This window comes from Lycorma delicatula, chromosome 9, assembly GCF_047948215.1.
Source record: "Lycorma delicatula isolate Av1 chromosome 9, ASM4794821v1, whole genome shotgun sequence".
In the NCBI taxonomy this organism is placed as follows: Eukaryota; Metazoa; Arthropoda; class Insecta; order Hemiptera; family Fulgoridae; genus Lycorma; species Lycorma delicatula.
In genome coordinates this window covers 12778119-12805680 of record NC_134463.1, presented here as the reverse complement: position 1 = coordinate 12805680, position 27562 = coordinate 12778119, and the positions used below count along the sequence as shown (strand labels likewise).

Sequence of the window (27562 nt, the reverse complement as noted above, 5' to 3'; positions counted from 1 at the left end):
CCAGCCATTGCTGTGAAATAACATTCACCATATTTGTTCCTTTATCATATACTTTAGTTTCAAGATTTGTTAGTGTTAGACATTTTTCAGAAGTCCCTTTGTCTCAAATATATAATGATGAACCCAAGTTTCATCAATGGTTATGAATGACATAAAATGTCATTGGCAACCCAAATGTGAATAATTTTAGATTATGGTGTACTTGCCAAAAACTCTGCATAGATTACTTTTTATTTAGTTAGCTATTTGCAGTTTCAAAAAATAGAATTTTATAACTGCATGGATATTTTTTTCTTCATCTGACCAAAATGTCTGAAGGCATCTTCTTTAAGAAACTGTTAAATATAAAATAAATAACAAACTGAAGTGATATTTAGTATTTGATCATTTCAACAATGGAAGAAAACAGCTAGCAAAGAATGTTGTTAATAATGCTGTCATTTACCTTACTTACCGTACACCCTTGTACTTAGAGTAAACACTAAATTACATTTGAACTCCTCAAATCTGAGAATTTTATCTTTATTTAAATTCCATTTTCTTACTTCACAACTATCTTTGTTTGGTTTAAGTTCATGTGTCTTCATTATTCCTTAGTACAGCGAAAGTTTAACATCTTCATCTTCCTCAGTCTCTACCAGCATATCATCTGTAAAACAGTTTATCTCAGATTTGCGTCCACTTTTTATCTCAGATTGATTTATAATACTTGGCTTAAATGGTCGTATTAATAAGCTGACCTAAGAATATAAAAAGAAGAACGTTTCCAGATGAAAATTGTTTTTATGAGTATTTTTTAATGTACAAAATTTGCAGTTCACAAAGCATACTTTATAGCTAATCTGATGTCTGTAACTATTTTGGTGGTTTCTATTTTATCACAAATTTTTTTTAAGAAAGTGATTGGTATATTCACGTGGATCTCTGATCTTGAATCATTTTTTTTAAATGATCCAAAACTTATAATTAATTTTTCATTATAAACTTATAATTCTCTTTTCATTTGATATCATTTTTACTCCAGAGCTATTATTTTTTTAACAGAGTATAAATCAAAGGAAAGACACAATACCATTATTTCATAGCTTTTTTTATAATTAAAAGATGAGAATTATTTCTTGAAATAGAGCATGAAAATCGTTAGAATTATTTTTCTGTTATAAATGTTATTGTTATAAATGTCTGTATATGTTATGTGATTGCTTGTTTATTGCCTGACAGCTAATTTAACAATATGTTACTAACACAAATATTATTATACTTTTTTCTCATCTTAGATAAATAATATAATTAGACTTTATGATTTGAAATTCATAATTCTCGTTATCATCAGTATTGTAAATTTGTGTACCTTGACACAAAAAAATTATAAAAATTAACTTTAATTTTTTATTTTAATACAGGTATTTTTGGCTTTCCTTTTGTTAAAATTTTGTTAAGGGTTTCTGCAAATATATTGATAGATATAATTTATGTCTATAAAAAGGGGTGAATTGAAAAGGGAATTCAGTGAAAACTGCTTCCCCTTGGAATGCATTTTTCATGACCAAAATAAGAAAAGAACATAAGTAAAATAAAGTCACTGCTTTAGACAAATTACTGCCATTTGACTAACCAGATTCCAAAACCGAAAACAATTGCTATTCATGTCTTTTTTCTTTCATAAGCATAGATTATATTAATAAACATTAATGGAGATTTAACTTTTAAATGTATATGTATTTATATGCTTCTCACATAAGTTTCCATGCTTATTTTTGGGGATTTCCTTGAGAATATTTATTTAAAACCATTGTATTAAGTAATAGATAATAGGCAATTTATAACTTTCTTTTCATCACAGTAATGGAAAAAAAAATTTTCTGGAGGTTATTTTACCTTTAAGGCATTTTTAGTTTCATTTATTGTCTTAATTATACTTTCTAATTAAAAAACTTGTATAAAGTGACTCAGCTAACAGCTTTCTCTCACTCTAATTTTTCTTGAAAATATCTGTTGTACATAAATGTTGGTTGTTTCAAAATCTGGTAACATTTATGCCTATACTGTTATTGTGATTCATTGATGTTAAATACCCAATTTCTTGATATTCATACATCAGAGTTGTACTACTGTGCTGATACTGCATTGAAAAGGAGTCAAACAACTGTTCAGGATAAAATATTATCTTTGTTAGTGACTTTTTTTACTTTTTATTTGGTGTTACAGTACAAAAATACTTGGTCATTTAATGCACAGTCTGTGAAACAGAAAATACGTATTTGAAGATATAAGTATAAATATATACTCATTATTAAAATATAAGTATATTACTTGTTACATATATCATGTCTAATTTCTGTATTAGATTTATTACCTGTAGTTGAGCATCCATTATTTTTTGACAATGGTCAACTCTACACATTATGTTTTTAAAAAACAAAAATGAAGATTATGTCAGTTATTCACACCATATAATAAATCTAAAAAGAAAAAATGTTTTGTTTTTTTTAATTGTATTATTTTATTGGCAGCAAGGTTATATATAACTATATTATAACTTATATATATATATATATATATATATATATATATATATATATATATATATTGCCTAACCTAATGCAATAATCCAATCTAACCTAGTGTAGAGGTAAGGTTGGTAAAAACTACTGTGATGAACAAAGTATTATTCATCAGGTGAATTTAGTGTGTTGCTACACAGAAAAGAATGCAGTTAAACAGCTTTGTTTGGAATAAAATAAACATAAAAAACATTTGGATGTCATTATGTTAAAGATTATTTATTTTTAACACCATAGAAAGAAGAGTCATATTTTATAGCAGAACATTGAAAAAATTAAGTTATAAAACATGCTTTCTCTACAATTTTTTATGTAGCCTTTCTATATAATTCTCCAGTGTATCAAATAAATTTGTTATTTTTAAATATTAAAGTTTTTTTTTTTTGTAAAGGATAGGATGGGTATTTTGTTTTGTATCATTGAAATTCCTCAAAACAAATCTAATTTGAATGATGTAGTCAAGTAAAAGAGGTGAGGTTGTCATGCATTTTAAAGCCTGGTTTACCACTGAACAGCATTAATAATAAACATGTTCATTATATATTGGTAATTTTACATGTTGGTACATGCAAAACATGTTCTAAACAGCAGTGAACAACTCTTTCCAACGACCAGACTTTAAGATTATTATTTTATTTCTTTTTTATTGTCCTTTTAAAATATGTTTTCAAAGTACAATGTTTTATTTTTTTATTACACCAGTAAAATGATACAAAATATTACTGTATATGTTTTACACTGAAGAGATTAATAGTTTTAACAGCACAGTTACATGTTTTGATGAGGTAATAACACATCAAACTCAGTTATGTATCATGTATTATGCAGTTATGTATCAATACACTTACATATACTATTCAGATCCATTAGAAAAATATTTAGTTCCTATATTTATAAATTGTTCGTAAATAAAATGAGAATATTTATTTGTACTTAAAAAGGAAAAAAGTGCATTCTAAATCACAATTTTATACTTTTAACACATTTTTTTGTGTTAAACACAAAAACAATTATGTTTAGAACATAAATGTGTTAACACATTATCTTGTGTTATAAGGTTTTATTTACCTCATTATAAATATGTATTATGAAAAATATTTGTGTTGTTAACATAGGCTGTAATGTGTAATATATTTTCAAAATTATTCACAAATATTAATATTCTAATTATATATTTTATACATATTTTTGTAGATATGCATATACAGAAGTTTTTCAATGATATTAATTTAAAATTAGCAAAATATTTATGAATAAAATATGTATATATATATATATATATATATATATATATATATTAACTGTAATAACTGTGTGTAAAATAAAATTATTTTTTATTTTTATTTATTATTCATTTAAGAAAAAATCTGCAAAATAAATGTCCCACCAATATAAAAACTTACTGAAATAATTAGAAAGAAATCTTATATACTTATAAACATGTTTTATTTTATTTATTTTTTTATATTTGAAATAAACTATATCTTCATAAAAATATATACTGAACCATTCGATTAATTCTCAAGTTAGCAATTCCAGCTTTCATGTATATTTTTGTTTAGTTTGTTACTGATCTTATTTGTTAAAAGTGATTTCTTTAAGTAATATGCATGAAAGAAAGCAATACTGATAACATTATAACCCTCTTAATACAAGCTTTTAAAAAATGTTAATATCAGGTTTTGTTTGTATTTGAATCAAAATTCATTGTGCATATATGTGTGAGTGTGCGCATGTGTGTGTATGTGTGTGTGTGTGTGTGTGTGTGTGTGTGTGTGTGTGTGTGTGTGTGTGTGTGTGTGTGTGTGTGTGTGTGTGTGTGTGTGTGTGTGTGTGTGTGTGTGTGTGTGTGTGTGTGTGAGACAATTATATATTCATATATTGATTGACATATTTCTCTTTAAATGTAAATCATACTGATTTACATTTCTCTTTATTTCTCTTTTCTATTCTCCTTTATAATTCTAGTAAGAGTTTGGGACACTTTATTTAACGAAAAAAGTATTGTAAAATATATATAAACTAATTGAAGAGTTTTCTAGTAATACAGACCAATTTTTTTTTCACAATGGCTGATGATGCTGAGAATTTAACTTAAAAATTGGTTAGTCCCAAACCTGTGGGAACTATTCTTTTCTGAATACTTAAGATTACTGGTTCAAAGATACTAATTACTGCACTAGAAACTGGTATGTAATTTTCAAGATAGTAGGAGGTCAACTAAATAAAAATGTGTAATCCTTGATAATAAAAGGTAAAGAAAGCATATAAAGAAAGAACTGAAAATATTGATCATGAAGAAGCAAATCACTTCTTTGGTAAATCTAAATTTTCAGAATTATAATGGTGTGAAACCATGAAATCATGAAGACTTATCAAGTGTAATAGTTCTTCTTTTAACTGGCACAAGAAGAAAATTATCTTTGTTAGTTTAAAAAAAAGATAACACTCATTGATGTAACTTACCATAATGTCGTTTTTTAAGCTTAATTATCATTTTATAAATGTGTGACAAAAAAGAATAAATAAAATAAATTGAGATTTTAGATTCAGTTATTTTTACCATAAATATTTATGAGCTCTTATCTAGTTGCTAACCATTTTTTAAATACCTATGGTTTTGTAATTAGTTTTACAGTTATGAGATAATATTTATGTCATTTTTTTTTTTGTTTTGTAAACAAAACAGCAAATTTTAAATCGTAGTATTACAGAGAATACTATATTAATTTTTATATTAAGAAATGATTTGCAAATAAATACTTCCTGCTTCCTCACAAAATATAAAATAATTGCACAAAATAATGAATGTAAATTATTTTTGCTATTGCTGCCTTTTTATTTGCACTAATTGCTGCAAGCAGTTTCTCCTGATAATCATGCCTTCCTAATACCTTTCTTTTTTTTATTTCATATAGCATCAACTGTTATTGGTCTTTAGCTACTAATAATGACGTCATGATGTATGTGTTCTCAGAGTATATGCCTAATTACAAATAAAAAATATACACAATTTATAAAAAAATTCCAAAAATTTTATTTTTGTCATTGTTTCACCTTCCAAGATGTTATTTCTTAAAGTGAAAGAGTTGTAAAACTTGAAACCTCTATTTGTTGTAAGGACACGACTTATCTTCCTGGTTTAATTTATTTTCTTCAAAAAATTGTTATTTTTAATTAAATTATAGTTTTCCAATCTTTTGTAATTTTAATTATTATCCATTCTTTTTATGAATAATTAATGAGATTACTTCTAGAATAATATTCTCTGAGAATAGATAAACTCTTTAAGTGATGAACATTGAAGAAATAAAGCAGTTTAATCAAGGAGTGATTTGCTTTCATCTCATATTATTTGACTACTACAGTCAGGTAAATGTTTTTCACTGTGATATCTGTCGTAGAAATTCTAATAAGTCAATGTTTTTTTATCCCTTAGCAGCATTGTTTAAAGATTAAACTTGTTTTTAAACATTATTTGCATTTGTTTTTTTTTTTGTTAAATTCTTTTTACAACTGTGAGTTAACAATACTGAATGTTTAGCAATGCTGAAAAAGTTTATTAAAGTAGTTTTTTCTATTGCTGATTTGTCATCATTTATTTTGTAAATACAAACCATGTTTATGTGTAACTCTTTGCTAATTAGTTATTTATTCTCCATATTTGTGAATAAGTACATCTCTGTTTATATGAATATTAATATGTTTGCCAAGTTTTTCAATTGAAAATATGTGAATTTATGTTCTTGCTTATCTGCTCAATGTTCAGTGTTCATCTTGCTGTGTGACTTTGTATGTACAGTACTTATAAATCTATTTTTAACATGAGTGTTCGGCATTTATTTGTTAAAAGAAAAAAACAAGTTCAGCAGTTAACAGAGTTATTTAAATGTAAAATTATCTAAAAGTCACTCAATTTTATTTTTATTATCCATATTAATGCATGGTCTTCCTCTCTATAGTAGGATTGAACTCTCCATAGAATTGTTCAACTACTATCAAAGAGACAGCACTAGAGAATCATATCAGTATTAACACACAATAAGATCTGATTAAAACATTTTTTTTTCATAACTTCATAATAAAATTGCATTAAGAGGGTTGTAAAGAATCTATATAAATAAATAAATATATATATATATCTTTTTTAATTAAAAATTTTCATTTTTGAAAAAATCTATACATATTATAATATCTTAATCATTAGCAAACATATTTTTTTTGCGTTTTATGTAGATTGAAGCTTAATTTACAATCTGTATGTAACTAATAAAATCTCTTTTAGCAATTTAAAACATAATAATTTTGTTGTGTTTTACATTGTTAACTAATCAATTATCACAAATTTTATTGCATGCCGTTTATTGGCGATGTGCCTTACCTGGCTGCACTTCAGTGTACTTTTTTTGGTGTTACTAAAATAAATATGTTATTTTTTATGTTTATTAGGTGTTACTATAATGTTTTATATTATGTCTATTGGTGTTAATTTTTTTTTTATTAACTTTTTTTGGTGGGTACGTTAAATTTTTTTGCACATTTTTTCTTTTTACAATCCTTCACTGCGCTGACAGACAGAGTACTGATGGAGGATTGTATGATGTATGAATGATTGTTCGTTTTTATGTGTTTGTGTATTGGTGTTCCGAATTAAGTTTGTGTTTTGGCAGCGTTTCCTGCCGTCTATGGACAGTTTCCACAGGCGATCCCACAACCTTTGGCCACAGTGGCCGGGTCTCAAAGAGAAGGTAAGGATCAATATTTTTAGGTTGTCCTTATAATAATTAATATTTTTTCTTAGTATTTATCTTACAACCCTTATATATCATTACTTTTACTCTAAAATAATAAAACTATTTTTATATGTCTTCTACTTATAATTAAATTAATATTATTCAGAAAACAAGTACTGCTATGATATATGCTTTTTAAAAAATTCACTCACAATTAAACATAACTTTAAAAAAATAGCTGTGGTAACAGAATCTTCTAACAAATTATACTTGGCTGTTTATTAAAAATAAAATATCCAAGTTTTAAATTTATTGTGCAATAGGGAATCTTTAGAAAAATAGGATTTGTTACAATGATTCCTTTTCATGGTTGCGTGTATGTGACATGCATTAAGGTTGCTTATATTGCTTTTAGATGGTCTATCATGCAACAGCATAGATTAAAATACTTAAAAAATAGGTCAGTTTTATAATAATTAGCCTTAATTTTGTTTTATACAATATTTTCTTTGTTTGGTTTTTTAACATTGTTGAAATTAGAGTTTACAGTCTTACTAAAGTATACATCAACTCCTCTGCTGGAATAAATGCATACTTAAAAGTTACTGATTAAAATTATTGATTACTTCTTCTCTGATGATAATTATTACTTATTTTCTTGTCTGAACAAGATAGGAAAGGCCAATTTGTGGCTGTAGTATATTCTCCAATCCATGGAGAACATACATCATCCAAGCCTCATTTTTTCAACATTTCATAATTTTACTGCCTTTCTTTGGCTTACTCTACCTTTCAAACTTTTTTGAATCTATATCTTAATCTCTATAATTATTTTTCCCGATTCTTTTTCTCTCTTTTTACAATATATTATTAGATTATCTCACTTTCTCCCTCCCTAACTTTATACAGTTTATTATTAGATTATCTTACTCCCTAACTTTATATAATTTACTTTGAATGCATCCGTTTCACAAATTTTTCTAACATCTTTAAAAATTCTTAATATTAATTCTTTTTTTTTACCCTTTTTATACATTCAGGAGTTTTTGTTTAATTTTTAATTAAGTTTTTAGCTTTCTGATCTTTAAGAGAAATCTAAAAGTACATAAATTATCATCAATTAGTTTATCACATCCGACTTTCTTACATAGTCTTCAATGTAATATTCATCAACAAAGGAGAGACCATACTAATCTAATTCTCAGTGTTATTTTGAGGCCGTCAGTTATATAAAAATTGTATCAATTGCATTTTAACCTATGCTTCCAGTGTCCATTTTTTAATTGCAATTAAACTCAAGCTTTTAATAAAGGAAGAGTTGTTATTTGTAAAATTTTATTTCTTATGATACAATGATAAATAAATAATAAATTGATTTAATTTAATCAATCAATTGTTATCAATTAATTATACAATAAAAAATATTAATGATAAATTATTAATATAGTTACATTACATATTTACTACATACACACAATATTTATAATTAAATAATTCACTAAATAGCATTATAGTAGTAAAATATTATTATTGTACATAAATCTTCTTGCAATATCTTTTTGCATACTTTTTATTTTATGAAAGTTTTTTTAGTGATTACTGTGCCAATTTTTAAATAATTCAAAATTTACGACAATAAAATATTAGATTGTAAAGAGTTTCAATTGATTTTTTTTTATTAAAGAGTGGTTGTACTCTAAAGAATGGTTATACCACTTTAAATTTTAACATAAGGTACATAAGATATTCTAATTTATAATAAACTTATACTATAAAATTTAACCCCTTATGTAAAAATTAATTGATTTCATTACAATAATGATTCATTAATAATATAGTTCAGTAGAAATTTATGTTAACCCAAAAATCCTACTCCATTATATATAAATACTCAACCTTCTTATTTGTAAGTACGATATTTTTAAAATATCAACTATTTTAAGTGTTTTTTTCTGTTCAGTTTTTCTTGTATTTTGCAAGGTGTTGTTGAAATATATGTACACGTATTTATTTATATATATTTTATTATATATATATAATACTTTATTGTTCTCTTGTAATTTTTGTTATTATTCTTTATAATTGCAGTTTTTTAAATGTTTCATTTAATTTAATTTTTTGAAATTGATATTTATTCTGTTGATTTATTTTGTAGAAATTTTTTTTTTTTTTCATTCATTTTGTTGTTGTTTCTTTATGATCTGTGTTATTGATTATTTCTGTTTTTCTATTAAATCTTTTTTTTTTGCTTTAGTGTACATCACTCACAGCTAATAATATGAGAATGTTATTTCTTGTATATGCACACTGTTTAATTAGATAGTTTATTAATGGAAATAATAGTTTCTATTCATAATCTAGTTTCTTTTGAACAAACACTTTAGTAATTAATGAAATAGATTTTTTGAACAGTTCTAATCACTAATATTTTTTTCTAACAGTTCTTTTTTATAAAATCATGATTTGTTTAAAAAATAATTAATGATATCAGAAAGATGTACTTTTGTTTATTTGTATCACGTATCAAAAACATTTGTCTCTTGTGTTCATTCACAATAGTTGGATCAAATTATTATTCTTTTGTTGTTCTTGGGCATGACCACTTTATTTTTTAAATAACTTATCTGCAACCATTTTGGTTAAGCAGTAGAGAGAAAGCAGAAATATGATTAAAAGAAATTAGTTTTCATATGTAAAAGTATATATACTGTATATGCACATACAAATTTAAAACCTTTAAATTTGAAGGTGTTTTATATATATATATATATATATATATATGAAATCTTTAAATTTGATGAATATTTTGAAGAAGATGATAAAATAGAATTTTAAATGATTTATCTCATAAATATTTATCATTTTACAATTTTAATAATTGTATATTTATATACATAATATACCATCAGCGCCAGATAAGTTTGAAGTAAGTTTAAACAAAGGTGATGAATGTATGCTGAATAATTCGACTGGCCATTTTCAATAAAAATTTCATAGTTAACACCACCTGCTTCCTATAATTTTTATTAATATCAATCACATATGCTTGCTTCACACATTCCCGCATATTATACATAGTTTAAGAGAGAAAATTCAAATAATAAAAACTCATATTAATCATTTATTAGCCACCTAATACTTAGACTCAAATTCTGCTGTAAATTCCATTAAGTTAAAATAAATGTTTTTTCTAATAAACTAAAATTTTAAATAAATCCCATGTGTGCACCCTGATTCTACACTTGACTGCATCTTGTTGGATTAAAATTTTTATTTAAAAAAATAATTATTTACTACAATGTTTGTTCAAAGCTTTTGTGTTAAGATTTATGTTTGCTGTTGCAATTATATATTGGCGTACTGTATTCAAAAATTAAGTGTACTTATTTCATTTTGCATTGTTTCTTAATTTTTTTTTTTATAACGTCAAAATATATTTTTATGTTTTTATCAAATCTAAAACAAATTAAATTAATATTTAATTAAAAAAGAATTTGCTTTTGTTAGAAAAATGTTCACTGTTTAAAATTCTATAAATAAAATTTAATTGTTGTTCTTTATTGGTTAAAAATAATTTTTCTAATGATTTAAAATTCAGGATAATTTTTTTTATATAAAAATTTAAAAAATTTGAGTACTAGAACTCATAAAGTAGTAAAATATTTATACTGCAGAAGTACTTTAAAATTTAATTTCTAAAAAAAAATAGGTTACAGCAGTTTTCTTCTGTCAAAATTATTTTAAAATTGTTTTCTCTTCTATAATTTTTTTTTATTTAATGTATGACAGTCATTCTAATTTTATTAAATTAAAATTATTTCATTAGTTAATACAAAAAAAATAAAAATATATTTATGAACTTTGATCATTTTTTATGTACTTACAAGGTGAGGTTTAAGTACTTGGTAAATAAATAAAAATTACATTACAAAATAATTGTTTCTACCAACCAATATATATATTCATATCAACAGATTATCTCTTTATTATTTTTTCTTGTAAAGTTTGTATAATTATAAGTAACATTTAAGATTTATTAATATTACTGTTTTCATTATTACATTTTCACATTCATTATTTTCATTTCCTTACAAAAATACGTACATACATGATCACTGCTAGAAATGTAACATAGTTTTTTTTTTTCTGACTGAAGATTAAATGAAATGTTTATCTTTCATTTACAACTGAATTTGATATTCATCTAGTTTACTTTGAAATCTTCTATTTTTTCTTATAAACATAACTAGAATGGCATTACAACTATTTCATTTGGTGTCACTGGAATAGAAATAAAATTTTTGTAATTGTTGTAATCCTTGAATCCCTTGCACTAGAAGAATAAGAATAAAACCTTGCTTAAATCCTGACAATATAATACAGCAGCTGCTCCATAGACAATGTTTTTTTTTTCATGTTACTGCTACAATGGGCTCAGAGTTTATGTAAAATGGACTAAAATCAGGTACTCTTCCTTCACTATCAGCTGTAATGTTCCCAAGTAATTTTCTTTATATGATATTATAAATTATAATTCAGAAAAGGATAAGAATAAAATCTATTTTTAGTGTTGAGCTATGTAATTCTGTAATAAAATTTCACCTTTTATTTTAAGGATATTGTTCTTTAAATATCAAAATTTCTTTCCAACATATTTAAATACTAGGCAAGAAAAACAGAGATGAAATTCAGCACTATCTTCAAGGTTAAAGACACTATCAATTAATATAAACAAATATAACAATCAATTAAGAATTGAAACCAGAGAAAATTTTTTATTGCATTTAATTATCAAATTGCATTTTAATTTTATATTTTAAAATTTAAAAAATGATTTAATAACTCATAAATAGTATCCAAAAATGATAGATAATTTGCAGTAGTATTTCAAAATTAAATAACTTAATCATTAATTAGTATATATTATTTGAAACTGAATTAAAAAAATAATAAATAATGAACGAGCTATTATTATTTCTAATATATTTAAAAATTTCAAAACGTTGATATATTTACTCAGAAATTTAAATTAATAAATGAGAAGTAAAAGCATACCAAAAATTGTTAATTGCGAATTCAGTTTTTATTTTCATAATAATGATTAACTTTGGAAAACTGGAAGATTAATTTTACAAATGATTGTAGGTTGTGATTGAGTTCAGCCTTTTCAAGAGTTCTACGATTTATTTAATGATACATTTTCCATTAGATATTTAATAAGATGACTGAACTCTGTTCAAAACAGTGCAACAATGATTTGAATGAACTTATATTTATGACTTGAAGAAGATTAGCATCTGCTATCAGTAATAAAAAAAACCCTTTTGGCATGCTGGAAGGTGAAGGTAGATTTCACCAGTGCTAAGTAGGGGATAAAAAAGATTTCCACCTTAAAGTTAAGAAAAACTTCAAATTTACTCAGTATGACAATGGTTACAAGTGAAAAAAGTTTCACATGTTTAGCATACAAGCCTCATCTTCTTACTATTCCAGCAACATTTTGGTCATCCCTTGCCATAAGGGTTGGTCATATCAAAAATTGTTTCACACAAAAGTTTTAGGTAATGTTTGGGGACTAACAGCCACTTTAAACCGATTCGATACTGTGCCTATTAAGGGAGGTATGATTATTCTTTTTTCTCTTCGAAATCCCATCCTTTCAATCCCTGGGCCAATGGTTGGTGATATCAAAAAACTTTACTTAAATAAGTTTTAGGCCCTTATCTGTAGAATAGTAGAAACTTTAAAAGAATTTGATATTTTACTCAATATGAAAGTAATATAAAAATATATTACTATATTATTATATATAATATTATTTATATATATATATATATATATATATATATATATATATATATATATATATATATATATATATATATATATTTATGGTACCCAGTACAATAGGTAGCTTTCTTATGAATTCTAGCTAAATGCATTAGATACAATTCAAATATTTTACGAAGATCTTTGAAAATATTTTTAACACTGATGATCTTCATAATGGAGGGGTAACATCTTGGTATTTCATCAAGGTCCCATTTTCAAATCACAGACAGGCATAGAATTTTTCATATGCTACAAAATTTTTATTTTCACATTCCCACACGCAAGCTTCATGCTTATGTGATGAATTAATTCATCAAGCAAAAAAAACTCAACGCAGCCTTAAGAACAATAAGTCTACTTTCAAATTATAAGCCGTACAAGAACTTTGAAATGATGAATTAGATCTCTAGATCAAGTATTTTCATAATAATATTACATACTACTCATACAATATAAAACTTTTTTAACCCAAGCTTTCATTATTCAGCAATTTTTTGAATGAAATTAAATGCTGTTCAAATGATTTCATAATTTTATATTCAGTAAAGTTGCCAAACATTTGTAATAGTCAAAAAATTTGTATATTACAATTATAAAAATAGTTTTATTGAATGCAATTTAATAATTAAGCAATTAAAAAATATCTATTCATGTTCCCAAGATATCATTTCTCATAATTATACTACTAAAACTTTAAAAAACAGCAGCAGTTATCAATAAACAGTTTTCTCCACCATTTTTGTCATAAAATTTAAAAAAGATATATAACTAGCAGTATATAAAATATTTAATGGAGTTTGAAGATGGTGAACAGAAACTTCAAAACTACCACAAACTAGCATATTTAAAACTTTATTTTATTTTACTTTATGTGTTTGAGTCTTCTAGTGACATTCAGTTTGTAATATTAGACTGCTTACATACTTTTTTTAACCATGACTATCTATGAGAATGTTAAAAAAGAATGTTTTCCTGGTAAGAAGCAACACTGATTTTCTATAATTATCTCTACCTCTCATATAATCTGGGTTTGCATGAACTAATAATCCCCCATTATTTAGTTCTCTGTTACTATAATACTAATGTATTAGCTCTCCTGTCTAACTGCACAAAAAAAAGAAGTTAAACAGAGATTAGTTTTCTTTATTCAGAAGGAATTACTCCTCTACTTAGTCTTTTTCAATTTATTACTTAGTCCTCAAGGTTAATGTGTTGAACACATATTCTACCAAAATAATAAGTTATTTTATCATATTTTGTCCTCATTCTTCAGGACATTTAAATTTTTTTTTCTTTCCAAGTGTTTATGCTTGCATACATTTATCAGTTCACATGGAACCCAGTAAACTCAGGCTTTCTGAAGATAAGGATGATTTAAAATGTAGATCCAATGTAAAATATAAAGCTCATTTATAATATCAAAATTTTTTCTTGGCAATTGGTACAAATCATTAAGTCAAACAGTATCAATACTGATTTTGACCTTTGGAATTAAAGATCTTCTTTCCATGCTGTTTATTACAGAGAGAAATCCAGCCATTTTAAACTGACCTATTCATTCAAAAATCTTGTTTTAATTCAAATTATTATTACCATTTTTGTGGTCCATTCTATAATTAAGTTCTACAGATTCATTTTCCTGTGAATGAAGAAGAAAACTAATTACTGCTTGCATTTCCACCTCAGTTCAAACAAACAACAGAGCGCACATTATAAATTAAAGTAGTATCGTGGTAACAGAGAACTAAACATGCATCATTCTTCAAACATTTATAGATTTACAGATTCTGTAGATTATAACAATAAAGTGTCAGCAATACCTGTTTCTTAAAGATAAAAAATACATATATATATATATATATAAAACACATACAAGAGAATATATTAATTCAGTTTTAATTAAACAATGTACCTAATTTATTTATTTATTCAGCAAATAATTTTCTAATTACATGTATTTAATAAATGGCATCTAAATAAATAATCTATGTAACTAAATCTGTAAATATATAATCTAGATTCACATAATTAATTTAATATAGCATAGATTTTAAATAAAAACTTTATTGACACAGATTAATACAATTTTAAAAGTAAGACAATTGTTAACAAAAGAAGTTTATATTACATTGAAATGGTTATAATTTCAAATTTATATCAAATTGATAGAAGTATTAAATCTTATGAAACTTAAAGTTTATCAGCTATTCTTAATTTTAAGAATAAATTTATGAATAATAGCCAGCTTATTAAAGTCATTAATAATGTTAAACTTTATTAATAATATCTTTTGCCTCTAATGTGTATGTTGCAATCTGTTCAACTAGTGGACAATAAGCAATCCTTCCAATGGCCCATTGATATGAGGACAATATGTGTGACTTATAAATGGGGGGTAATCTTGTACAGACTCAGGCCGATCATTCCCGAGATGTGTAGTTAATTTAACTCCAACCACCAAAGTACTTAGGTATTCAAATCCTTATAAAAGCAACTAGTGTAGGATTCAAACCTCAGATCCTTTTATTTAAAAAATCAGCTGTTAAACAGCTGATTTATGAGTTAACCACTAGACCATCCTAGTGGGCAATATTAACAGTATGAATAACTTGGTAAAAATTATTTATTCTGTAAATAAATAACTTTTGTTTTAATTAAAACAAGTTTTTTTCTATGGCTGTATTATAATGTTTGAATTTCATGGCTGGAACCTGTATCAAAATGAGAGTCATTATGAGACAGATTTTCATTATGATACAGGTGTTCAACCTGTCATAAACCTACTCTTTTCAACCATTGACCAATCAGAAGTGTGAATTGTTTAATGTATCAGCTGTTAATTTTTTACTTGAATTTTAATCCGATTTATTAATTTGTGAGTAGAGGTTAATTTGAAAGAACACCAACAGGTAAGTTTCAGTATTACATTGTTTCTCCTTTTGTTAATTACATCAGATTCTGAGGAAGAAATGTCTTTTAACACTGATCGATGTTAAAAATAGGCAGGAGTTATGACTAATGACCTATTGCCACAGAAATGTATGTATAATGTATTTTTTTGAAAAAGATTAAAAAATATTCTGTAAATAATGTATTCTATCAGTGATTTAAATCAATAATTCCAATATTTTCTCAGCTGTAGAAAAAATACTGGTATGCAACTCTCTGTAATGGTCATTGATGCGCTCTTGCAAAGTTTACGAACATTCACCAAGGCTTTTGTCATAATTTACTTCACACTTGTGCATTAATGGCTATCATTATAGACACTTTGCATTATGCGCTATTTTTTTACTTGTGTAGGTAATAATTAATCATTTTGGTATTCAAAACCAGTATTATTGTCAAAAAACAAATAATTAGATAGATATTTTTAATATAATTTTTCTTTATTATTTCTTATATTTGTTGTCATCTCATTCTGCAGATAAACCTGACTTTAATTCTACATTTGTGCAAGTTATTTTGTGTGTCACTGATTTACCATTATCAAATTATGTAGGGACTTCAACTGGGTGCTTAATTGAAAGTTATTGACTTATTCCTATATTAATCTGTAATTAATAGCTTTTCTTGCATGTAAAATTTTTCCCTTCCAGCTTCATTTCTACTACATTTTTGGCTTCATCTTACATTTGTTAAATCTCCTCTTGTTTTTTGATAACCAGTCATTATAAGTTTTGAACTCTGACATTCACTGTTCTTAAAATGTACTCTTCTCTTAAATTTTATTCATCATGTAACAGTATATTTTTTTTAGTAGAATTAAATGATCAATGATGATACTAACCATCTGTACATAATGCTGCAGAGCCATAAACCAAATGAATATACTAGTTTATTCTTTACCTGAATATGAGTCCCCGTTTAACAATTGTGTTTAATTTATCAAAGCTCAGTTTAATATTTCTGTTTCTAAGCTAGACCAGAAAATATCCATGCACACACATTTTCCTCAATTTATGGTATATATAAAAACTTTTATGGGTCCTTTCCTTCAAAAGTAACAAAAGTAATTATAATAATACAAACTTTATGTTTTCCTTGTATCCACCTATAAATTTTCCTTCTATTCTCCTCTAGTCATGTTTCATTTTATGTTCAGTTTTTTCCTCTAGTCTCAAATTTTCTATTAAGGCTGTAGATTTTAAAAGAGAACTGGAGAAAGCCTATGCAGCTCAGCCACAAAGGCATATGTACATCATAAGAAATTAGGCTATTAGACCTAATGCCTAACCAAGTAGGTTTAAGTACTGATGATTGAGAAAAAAAGCCAAGATCCAAACTTCAAGAGCTTTACAAAACATTGTTATGTATGTAATAGTACTTAATAAGATTGAGAACAATGTACAATATAGAATATGAGATCTCAACCAAAAAGTCTAAGATCTCAAACAACTTCTTGAATAAACTATCACCAATTATCAGGTCTCATATACTTCTGAATCACCACTTGTCTGTAGAAAACAAGAGGCAAGAGTAAAGGTTCATCTGGTCGCTTATTTTAACTAGATTCTAAGCCGGATAGCCCAGTATCTCTGGTCTTCATCATATATATGTATTCTATATCAAAGAAGATATATTACACTGATTTTAGAAAGATATCTGCTGATTCTAAAAATTGGTGAGAGAATAAACGAGTCAAAAACTCCCTTTTTAGCTAAATTTACTACTTAATATCCCTAAATTTTTAGTGTTGTGGGATTCAGACCACCTTAATGATAGTGGGCCAGCTGAGGTAAAAATTATTAACACTCCCAAATAAATTCAAAATTGAACTGTTAAGAACTGATTTCCTAAAATATTGCCTAGAGATCTATTTTTGAGAATTAGTAAGAATTCTCGCCTATTGTTACATTTATTTATGACAAAGAATAACATAGAATAGACCACATACTCTATAATTCTACCGTAAGTATTATCCTAAGCAAATCCTCATAGCACCCTCTCCTGACCAAAAGTTAGTCTTAAAAGTGGATATTCTCCAACTGCTAGGTGAAAGTCTTTGATCAGAGCTATCTGTAGAATTTTTATTTTAATTAGCATTATTAATAAGAGTTTTCACAACATCATTTATCTTTATTATATCTTTCTTAACATCATTTGACATTGTAGATGTATGTTTGAATAACTAACACACATTTACTTCTGACCTATAAGAAAAATAATTTTATAGCTATTTTGACTGAAAAAAATCTTGTATATATGTATGTACATTCTTTTAGACATATAATTACTCAATATAGAACACATTATTTTCTTTAATTCATTCATGTTAATCTGTGTCAATAAATTAATTTAAATTAAATATAATAATTAATATAAAAATGATAAAAAATAACAATGTTAATAAAAAGGATTAATTAATCTCCTTATAATGATGTGGCAGTTTGCTGCTTCCCAGGCTGTTCAATCTCTGGGCCAGAAGGCTGTAATCTCTTCATATACCACTTACCTCAGGAGTTTGGTGATGCTGAGCTGATGCAGATGTTCCTACCATTCGGCAACGTCATAAGCTCCAAAGTCTTCATTGATAGGGCTACAAATCAAAGCAAATGTTTTGGTATGTTTATATTATTAAATTGACTGGTATAGGTTATCCATTTAACCTAAACCAATTAAATGTAATTTGTTATAAATATAATATAATAATGTACTTATGTAAGTGATTAAGCTGTTCATTTAGTTCAAATCATAACACTTTCAAGTTGGACTCAACATTCAACATCTTTTTCATAAATACTCAATCTGCTAAAGATATATATATATATGTATATATAATATAATAATATTAATATAATATATTTATAATATATATATATATATATATATATATATATATATTGAATTTTAATTAGCAAAAAAAGGTGATAATTGTGAAGAATGCAAAAATGTTTTGAGTCTTACAGAAAAGCAAATAATGGTATTAAACAGTAAAAATGATATACTTTTATTAGAAAGTAATTGTTACACTACAGTTAAGCCAAGGTGTTTATGTCAAAATAACAATACAATATTTTAAGAATGTTCAATTGTATTTTATTAAAATTTTGAGAGGCAAGAAAAACCTCACAGGGAGTAAATTGTAGAGATGAAATTTTTTAATGAACTTTTTATGACCTGTACCATGTGAGATTTATCACCAACATAAAATATATTATTAAATTTTGTTGAATAATTATAAGATAAATCCAATTTATGAAGTTAATTTTCTCAAAACAAAATAATAATTATTATTTTTCTAGAAAAACTAATCAAGCCTCACAAATATTTTGTTGATGATTATAAATGAAAGGATTTAGTTTGTGAGATAAGATATTATGTAACTGCTTATGGACATGTAGGTATTGTACTGATTTTTTTTCTTAAGCAGTTTTTTCAGGGTCCATGTGCTTATAAAAACCTGAGTGGAGTTGTGTTATTATTACAAATTTTGTTGTGATTGTATTTATGTTTTCTAAACTTTTAATTTTTTTTTTTGTTATTTGTTTGATGTAATTATAGAACTGTATACCGACTGATGATGCAGAATACCGCAAAAGTCGACTAATGGTATTAGGTTTTTCTGTTATTGTGTTTTGATGGTTAAGTTGTTCTTTATTATATACAGACTTGCTTCTGTAACCTTTCACTGTGTATATTTCTAGTTTTAATTATTCTATAAAAAATGTCCACTGGAATTTAAATCTTTAAAAAACTGAGGTTTGATATGGATTAAAACTATGAAGGCTTATCAGTTAAGATTATAAAGGGTCCATCACAATAAGGAAGAAGCAATAAAATATAAGTAGTTCTCAATCTGTTTGCATTGTATTTGTCTAAAATTTAATTTAAGAATTATACTAAAAGATTAAATAAAAACTACAACAAGAAAAGCCAATATCAAATGTAAGTAATATCTAAAAAAAATCCAGGCAATATAAAGAATATAATTTTTTTTGTACTTTTTGTCTCTATTAATTTTTTTCAATACTATTTTGCAGGTTTTGTTTCCTTTGATAATCCAGCCAGTGCTCAAGCAGCAATCCAAGCTATGAATGGATTTCAAATTGGAATGAAGCGACTTAAAGTTCAGCTCAAACGACCAAAAGACGCTAATCGCCCTTACTAACCCCTTGTTATTGAGACTTAGGAGTCTGCACTTAACTCATGACCAGGTAAAATTTTTTTAATTTTTTCTAATTTCGTGTGCTAAATAAAGTAATTTTTAAAATTAAGTGACTTTATTGTCAATTTCACAATATAACCTTTTTAATAATAACCACAAAAAATAAAGTAAATAAAAATAAATCTTTTTTTGCTTATTCTTTCATAAAAATCATAACTAATCCTTTTGTATAGTAAAATTTATTTCAGAATAACTTTTTTACATCTTTCATTATTTTTGTTATTTTCTTTACTGCAGAATCTATAAAAAAGAATTAAGAATTTTGAATTTAGTTGGTCAATTCATTTTATACTTATATCTAATACTCAAGGCTGTGATATTTTTATAAATTATTTATTTTATAATTATTATATTATTACTTTACAATTATTGTTATAATAAAATTATTTATTTAATGTTGTATAACATTTGTAATGTTGAACTTAGATTTCAGTGATATTATAGTATTAGAACCAAGAGAAAACAAGACAATGACGTTTCATTCTTGAGTATTAGATGGTACCGAGTATGAAAATAACATTTTTTTAAAAATTATATAGTATTAAACCAAAGAAACCAACAAACATGCACTTTGTAGAAAGACAACATATTCTTTATTACTGAAAATTATTTCCCATTCTGAAGTCATAAATGCTGAGGTCGTTTAACAACTCCATTTCAAAAGAAAAATTGTGGAAATATATTGGAAAAAAGTTTTATTTTAAACATTCCTTATGAAAAATCATGTATGCAAGTATATAATCATTCACATGTCCTGAATCTTTCTTAAACATTCCTTATGAAAAATCATGTATGCAAGTATATAATCATTCACATGTCCTGAATCTGTTGTAATTTTACTAAAATTGCATTAGAAATTACAAATTCAGCTGTAAAATAATTTTTGTGACAGAAATTGTTTAGTATAAAGCATCACAAGATATATTGAGCATTAATAAAACTGTTTAACAAACATGCATTTGATGCAGCATATACCAAAAGTAAGTCAGAAAAACCAGAAATAAAAAATAATTTAAAAGAAAAATAATATATTTTTCTTCTAAAGAATGTTTTTAAGAGCATGCAGATTTTTGTACATTCATTGTACATTGTAACTAGTAATTTAATATTCAAGTATTAACTAAATAAAATTTAACTAAAAAGATTTCATAGATCTTAGGGTAAAAGTAATAAAACCCATCGGGTTGGTCTAGTGTTTAACGCGTCTTCCCAAATCAGCTGATTTAGAAGTCGAGAGTTACAGCGTTCAAGTCCTAGTAAAGCCAGTTGTTTTTACACGGATTTGAATACTAGATCGTGGATGCCGGTGTTCTTTGGTGGTTGGGTTTCAATTAACCACACATCTCAGGAATGGTCGAACTGAGAATGTACAAGACTACACTTCATTTACACTCATACATATCATCCTCTGAAGAATTATCTAAAACGGTAGTTACCGGAGGCTAAACAGGAAACAAGGGAGGGTAAAAGTAATTAAACAAAATTTCATATTTTAGGAATATTTTTGCATAGACTCATTGGCTTTTCAGTGAATTGAAAATATATCACAAGATATTTACTTTGACCAAGGGTGAAGAAAGATCACTTCTTAAAAAATTGATCTTTGTGACAAATTTAATGAAATATTTTAAAATAACAGGAATTATGAAAAATTAATATTTTTATTGTTATTTCTTTGTAAAAATCTACAATATATCTGCAAAACATTAATATTTTCTCTATTTTAGGGGTAGACTAAGAGATGAAGTTCTAAACATTTATTTTAGTGACATTTTAAAGGGCATATTATACAATCTGTGATCTATACCAACAATAAAATTAACATTTGTATTCTCAATTACAATTTTACTGTGTTAATAATACATACCCAGTTATATTGTAATAGAAATGGTGGTAAAACAATATAATTATCTCAAAATTTTCAATAAATATAAACTAGAAGTTTTTGTTGTGACTATAAAGAATAATATCATGTATATGTCCATTGTTTTTTTCTTTTTAAAAAGAGATACAGTATTGTGCAAATTAATGTGAACAAGAGTATATTTTCAAAAATAATCAATCTTATTACATATAAAGAATGTACATTATTTATTACAGTATTTTTTAGTATTTAATATGTCCTTGCTCTTTAATAACCATCTTCATTCTTCATTCTTTTATGCCTATCAATAAGATTTTTACATATTTCTTTAATTTCTTGATCATGAAACCACACCTTTATCACAGCACAATCATCTCTTTGATTCATCAATCTTCTCTTTTGATATTTGATTCGAAACTTTTTTACAACTCAAAACTATTTTTATGAGAAGTAATTTTACTTATTCTACATAAAATACCACATCTTTCAAGGTGGTTATATGTTTTCTTCCATAGCAACCTTTTCATTGAAGTGAAATTGTACCCATCTCAAGGTTTTGTCTAATTATCTTATTAATTACACCTAGACTAATCTTACATTCTGCTGCTATCTATCTTTGAGTCATATATGAGTATGTTCAATAAGTGTTATTATCTTGCTTATTTCCGTAGGAGTAAAATCCATATTGCTACTTTTCTAAATTTATTAACAAGATCACTTACACTGGAAGAAACCAAAATAAAATAGGTAAGCAATACACGTAACCCCTCAAAACAAACAAGATATTTTCAGCCAATACTTGTAATAGAGGAAACAGCTGTAGTACATCTGGAATCAGTGGTATAAAATAACTAACTAAAAATTACCTCTTGTTCACATTAGTTTGCACAAGATTGTATATTAATTTTTTGTTTTATATTGTACCCCAGAGTAACAGAATGAAATGAGGATTATGTTCAACAGGATATTTTGTTAAGCTTTATTATATCAGGATGATGACAAAAGAGCTGCAGCCTTTGTTAAGGTTGTGTTTTTTTCCTATAACTGATTACATCCTGAAATCCTCAGACCAGAGTGAGTATTAACATAAAGTCCACCAATGGAATGGTGGCTAGGAAACATATTGAGTGATTGATGGTAAAACTTGACCAGCTTAGCCTGGGTCTTATTTATTTGGAATTATTGGTAGTCATTTTATTAATTTCTTTTTAATCAACCACTAACTAGTCACAACAGCCAAATTTGCCAGTAAGAGGATCAAATTGCTATTACTTCTGTTCTACTTATCAAATTTGCTCCCTGTAATTTTCATTAATTCCTGAATCAAAAAAAAAAACGAGGGAAGGAATTTTCATGTGACAGTGATGTAACTGATGCAATGAATGGTTATTTTGAAAGTTGGACATATTTTTCAATAAAAGTAATGTTGTGGTTACTGAACATTGTTAGACCAAATGTGTTGAGCTATAAGGAGATTATATTGAAAAATATACATATAGATTATATTTATATAAAATATATATTACATATAAATATATATATTCAGGTTATATTTATTATACTTTGCTTTTTATATGTTACCTTTTTGCAAAATCAGAATTATAATAATCCAAGTAAGTTTTATTAATAACAATATTTTTTTTTTTAAATTTAATATCTAAATTTATTTTCTTTTTCTTTATTTTTCAGGAATTCAGCTCGGTGACAGAGTAGGTGAGTGGGGGGGGGGGGGGAGTAAAGGGTAATGGTTAACATGTGTGGTGACTGGTGATGGTGGTCGGTGGTGGTGATTACTATTAAAATTAACATAATTAATTATTAATAATATTTATATTATATACTTATATATATGAAAATATAATTATATATATATATATATAAATAAAATAGACACTTGTTGGGACTGTGTATAAAAAAATATATAGCCTTCCATCCCTCCATCAGCCACAATTAGCATTCACTAACCAGACTAATTTGTGACACTGCGCAACTGTTATTTACAATTATTATTAATTAATTAATTATTATTATTATATTTATTATAAAATTATTTATTTAATGATTATTTATTAACTATATATTATATAAATATATATGTATAATATATATATACAATATAATTATATATATTATATATATATATATACATATGAACAACTCTACTCATCCATAATTATTACTTTAGCTAGTCTGAAATCATCTAGTCAACAGAAACTATTTAATTAATCATGATAATATATTATATACATATAATATATTAAAGAAAATACATATATTTATTATTTATATTAATCAATAATGATTAATATTGAATTATTTAATAATATATATATATTTAATTATGAACAAAATATTTAAATAAGTTATGTATTATATTAGTATTATGATTGGACGGTGGTAAAATGGCCACAAGCCTCTTTATTAGTACTCAGTTATTTATGTTTGTTTACGTTATTATCTGTTGAATTTTTCTTTACCTCTTTTATTGTATTAATTTTTATTATTATTATTATGTGTTATTGTACATTATTTTTGTACAAAGAATTATATGGTTATCCAATTATTTTAATATGTAAGTTTTACAGGATTAACAAAATTTACTAGCAAACAAGTGTTAAGGTTATGTATTGAATTACAATTTGAAAAAGAATACATAAGTGAACTCTTCTATATTCTTCGTTAATGGATACAGGGACATTGACTTTTGTATATTTTCATGGTGACCAATATATAGTATTATAAATATCAGCATGTTTTTTTACAATATAGGATCGCTTAAGAAATATTTTCATATAATAATTCAAAGTGCGATATGTACATTTTTATACTTTGTATAAATGGGATTATCATTGAAATTAATTGGTCTTGTAATTCATTTATGTAGAAGATAACGACCTCATTGATCTGCAAGGTGGAGAAAAAATGTATTATACTTATAATAATCACTCGTCAAATTAAATGTTTTTTGGTACTACTATGATAGATAACCATATTTAATTCTTTGGCAAATGTTACATACTAAATGTTGATAAGGATTGAAACACATTAATGATGTATTCTCTGGCTGTTTGGGTTCTGATAATTGTCTGTGTGTGATAAACAATTATTTTCTATGAATATATAGATATATATAAATATAAATATATAAATAATATTAACTATATCTTTTTAAGAACTAAAAAAAAAAAAAAATACTGTAAAATTTGGTGTTCTTATTCCAATTATTAAGCTCGTTATTTAATCCAATGGGGCTGTGATTTTTCCAGTGCTAATAATCCTGTCATATATATAAACTAAATGATATTATATATATGTAAAACTATCTGTACAGGGTGTTGTGTTAGTAATGTGTTCTATCATATAGTTTTTATAGAGAGATTAATCTATATTTGGTGTTAAATAAGGCACTTAAAAGGTGTAAAATGGTCAGCAATAAAATTAATTATCAACAGTTTACAATTTGGTGTTTATTATAATTATATTGTAAATATATAAATAGTTATTATTATTTTTATTATTATTATTATTATTATTGTTGTGATTATAGCAGGTAATTTATTTTTTTCTGTTATACAATGTACTTTTATTATGAAGATGTATATTTTTTGTAATAATTTCTTTCTTATTATATTGTGATTTCTTTTAATGGTAGTTTTTATTTCCTCAGATAATTTACCTTAAAACTTCACTTGTTTTAATTTTAAATAAAATAGATTGCATTTATGATTAATAAAAAAACAATTTAATTTTTATTGAATAAAAAAAAAAATTTCCTTAAATTAAACAGTAAAATTGTACTTTATTCAGAATTCAAATAACTTGAAACTTCCACAAAAAGTAATTAAAATATTTGTCACACTAATTATATACAATGTAACGTTAATTTAGTTTAATGGAAAGTAAAGTGAGGGAATAGTGACACTTTCAATACAACATGAGACACAAAATTATTTCGCTCATGAATGACATTTGCCTCATTTATATAGCAGCAAATTTTTAAGGTTATAATAGTGAACTGTTATGAAGATATACCAGATCGTTTTGTAATTAGATAAATATTAGAGACAAAAAGTGTGTAAAAGTATAAACCCTCATAATCCTTGTAATTTGAAAGTGTGATTTAATGACTTTTTTATCTTTTATCGCAGCACTTGTGTTGCCCGTCTGTACTGTAGATCAAATCTATTGTAAATAATCTTTCATTAAGTATATTTCATTAACTGACAATTATGACTGAAAATTAATTGACTAAGTTAACATTAAATATTTAGATTTGGTGTTTGATGGATGAAAGAGAAATTGCTAAAAATTTGCATATAATCAGGTATACAACTAATATTGTAATATTCTCTAAAGTATGATACCTTTTGGAAAACACACATCTGTATGTGGGTAACAAAACTGAGTAGGTTATAGTTTGATGAAAAAATAAGCTCCTTTTTTATAAAAAAATTAGAGAAAGTTTGAAAATCCATATGAAATAGATTTTCCATATAAAAGCTGGTAGAGATTTTTGTTCTCCAGAATCTAATCTTCATTATTTAACAAAAATATCTAAAAAGCTTTGCAGCAGTGTTTTTCTTGGAGTGTCCTTTTTCATAAAAAATCCAATCTAGTAAAATTAGAAAAATATTTCTTTACAATAAATCTCAGTTAAATAATTCTGAAGTTACTAATAATAGTACCAAATCAGAAATTGCAAGACTACCTCCATCATTTCCCAAAGAGATATTTAGAAATCAATTCTAATTGATAAAAAAAGACTGATTCAAATAAAACATGCTCATTCAATGAGAGAAATGCATTTTTTTTTTTTAATTGATTAAAATTTAAAAGATATATAATTTCTGTCAGATCACTTCCCTAGAAGAAATAGTTTTTAGAAAATTATTACTTGCAATCATTGCAAGCATGGATTATCATGCTTGCACAATTTACCTCATGAGCAATACCCTTCTTATCCGTATATTTTTGCATTAACAAAGACAACAAAAACATCACCATTTCTTCAAATTCTGCTTAATTTAATAAAACATTTACTTGATAGATAATTTTTTTTTTTAATTGCTACTGCAAACTTTTGCCAGCCCAGTTTAACCTAAGTGGCTTTTTAGAAAAGTTTTACAAATCACAGATGTAAATTAAAAAAATTATTTCTCATTTTTATCCAAAGTCTTGTATGTTATTAAACCAAAACCAATTTTATTCTTTCAATCTAAAAGTCTTAAAAGACCTACTCTCGATCCATTACACTAGTTTGGGGACTGCACATCAGTTTAACAAAATATTTCATAAAATTCTGGTTTTATTAATAAATATTTAATAATTATTTTTAACCTTTATTTGTGTATCTCTATCCACTCTTTCAGTATAATCAACCTTTTCTTTTTGCTCAGTAATC

The 27562-nt window shown here is 25.3% G+C and overlaps 1 protein-coding gene across 1 annotated transcript in view; it reads left to right on the top strand.

Annotated features, from left to right (window-relative positions):
• Window positions 1-20275, top strand: part of bru3 (CUGBP Elav-like family member bruno 3) — a 284720-nt gene extending 264445 nt beyond the window's left edge. The window contains exons 8-10 of the mRNA XM_075374732.1: window positions 7235-7312; window positions 18519-18692; window positions 20113-20275. Coding sequence (XP_075230847.1) covers window positions 7235-7312; window positions 18519-18692; window positions 20113-20240 — 380 coding nt within the window. The 3' untranslated portion in view covers window positions 20241-20275. The remainder of the gene's footprint in view (window positions 1-7234; window positions 7313-18518; window positions 18693-20112) is intronic.
• Window positions 20276-27562: the final 7287 nt, after the last annotated feature.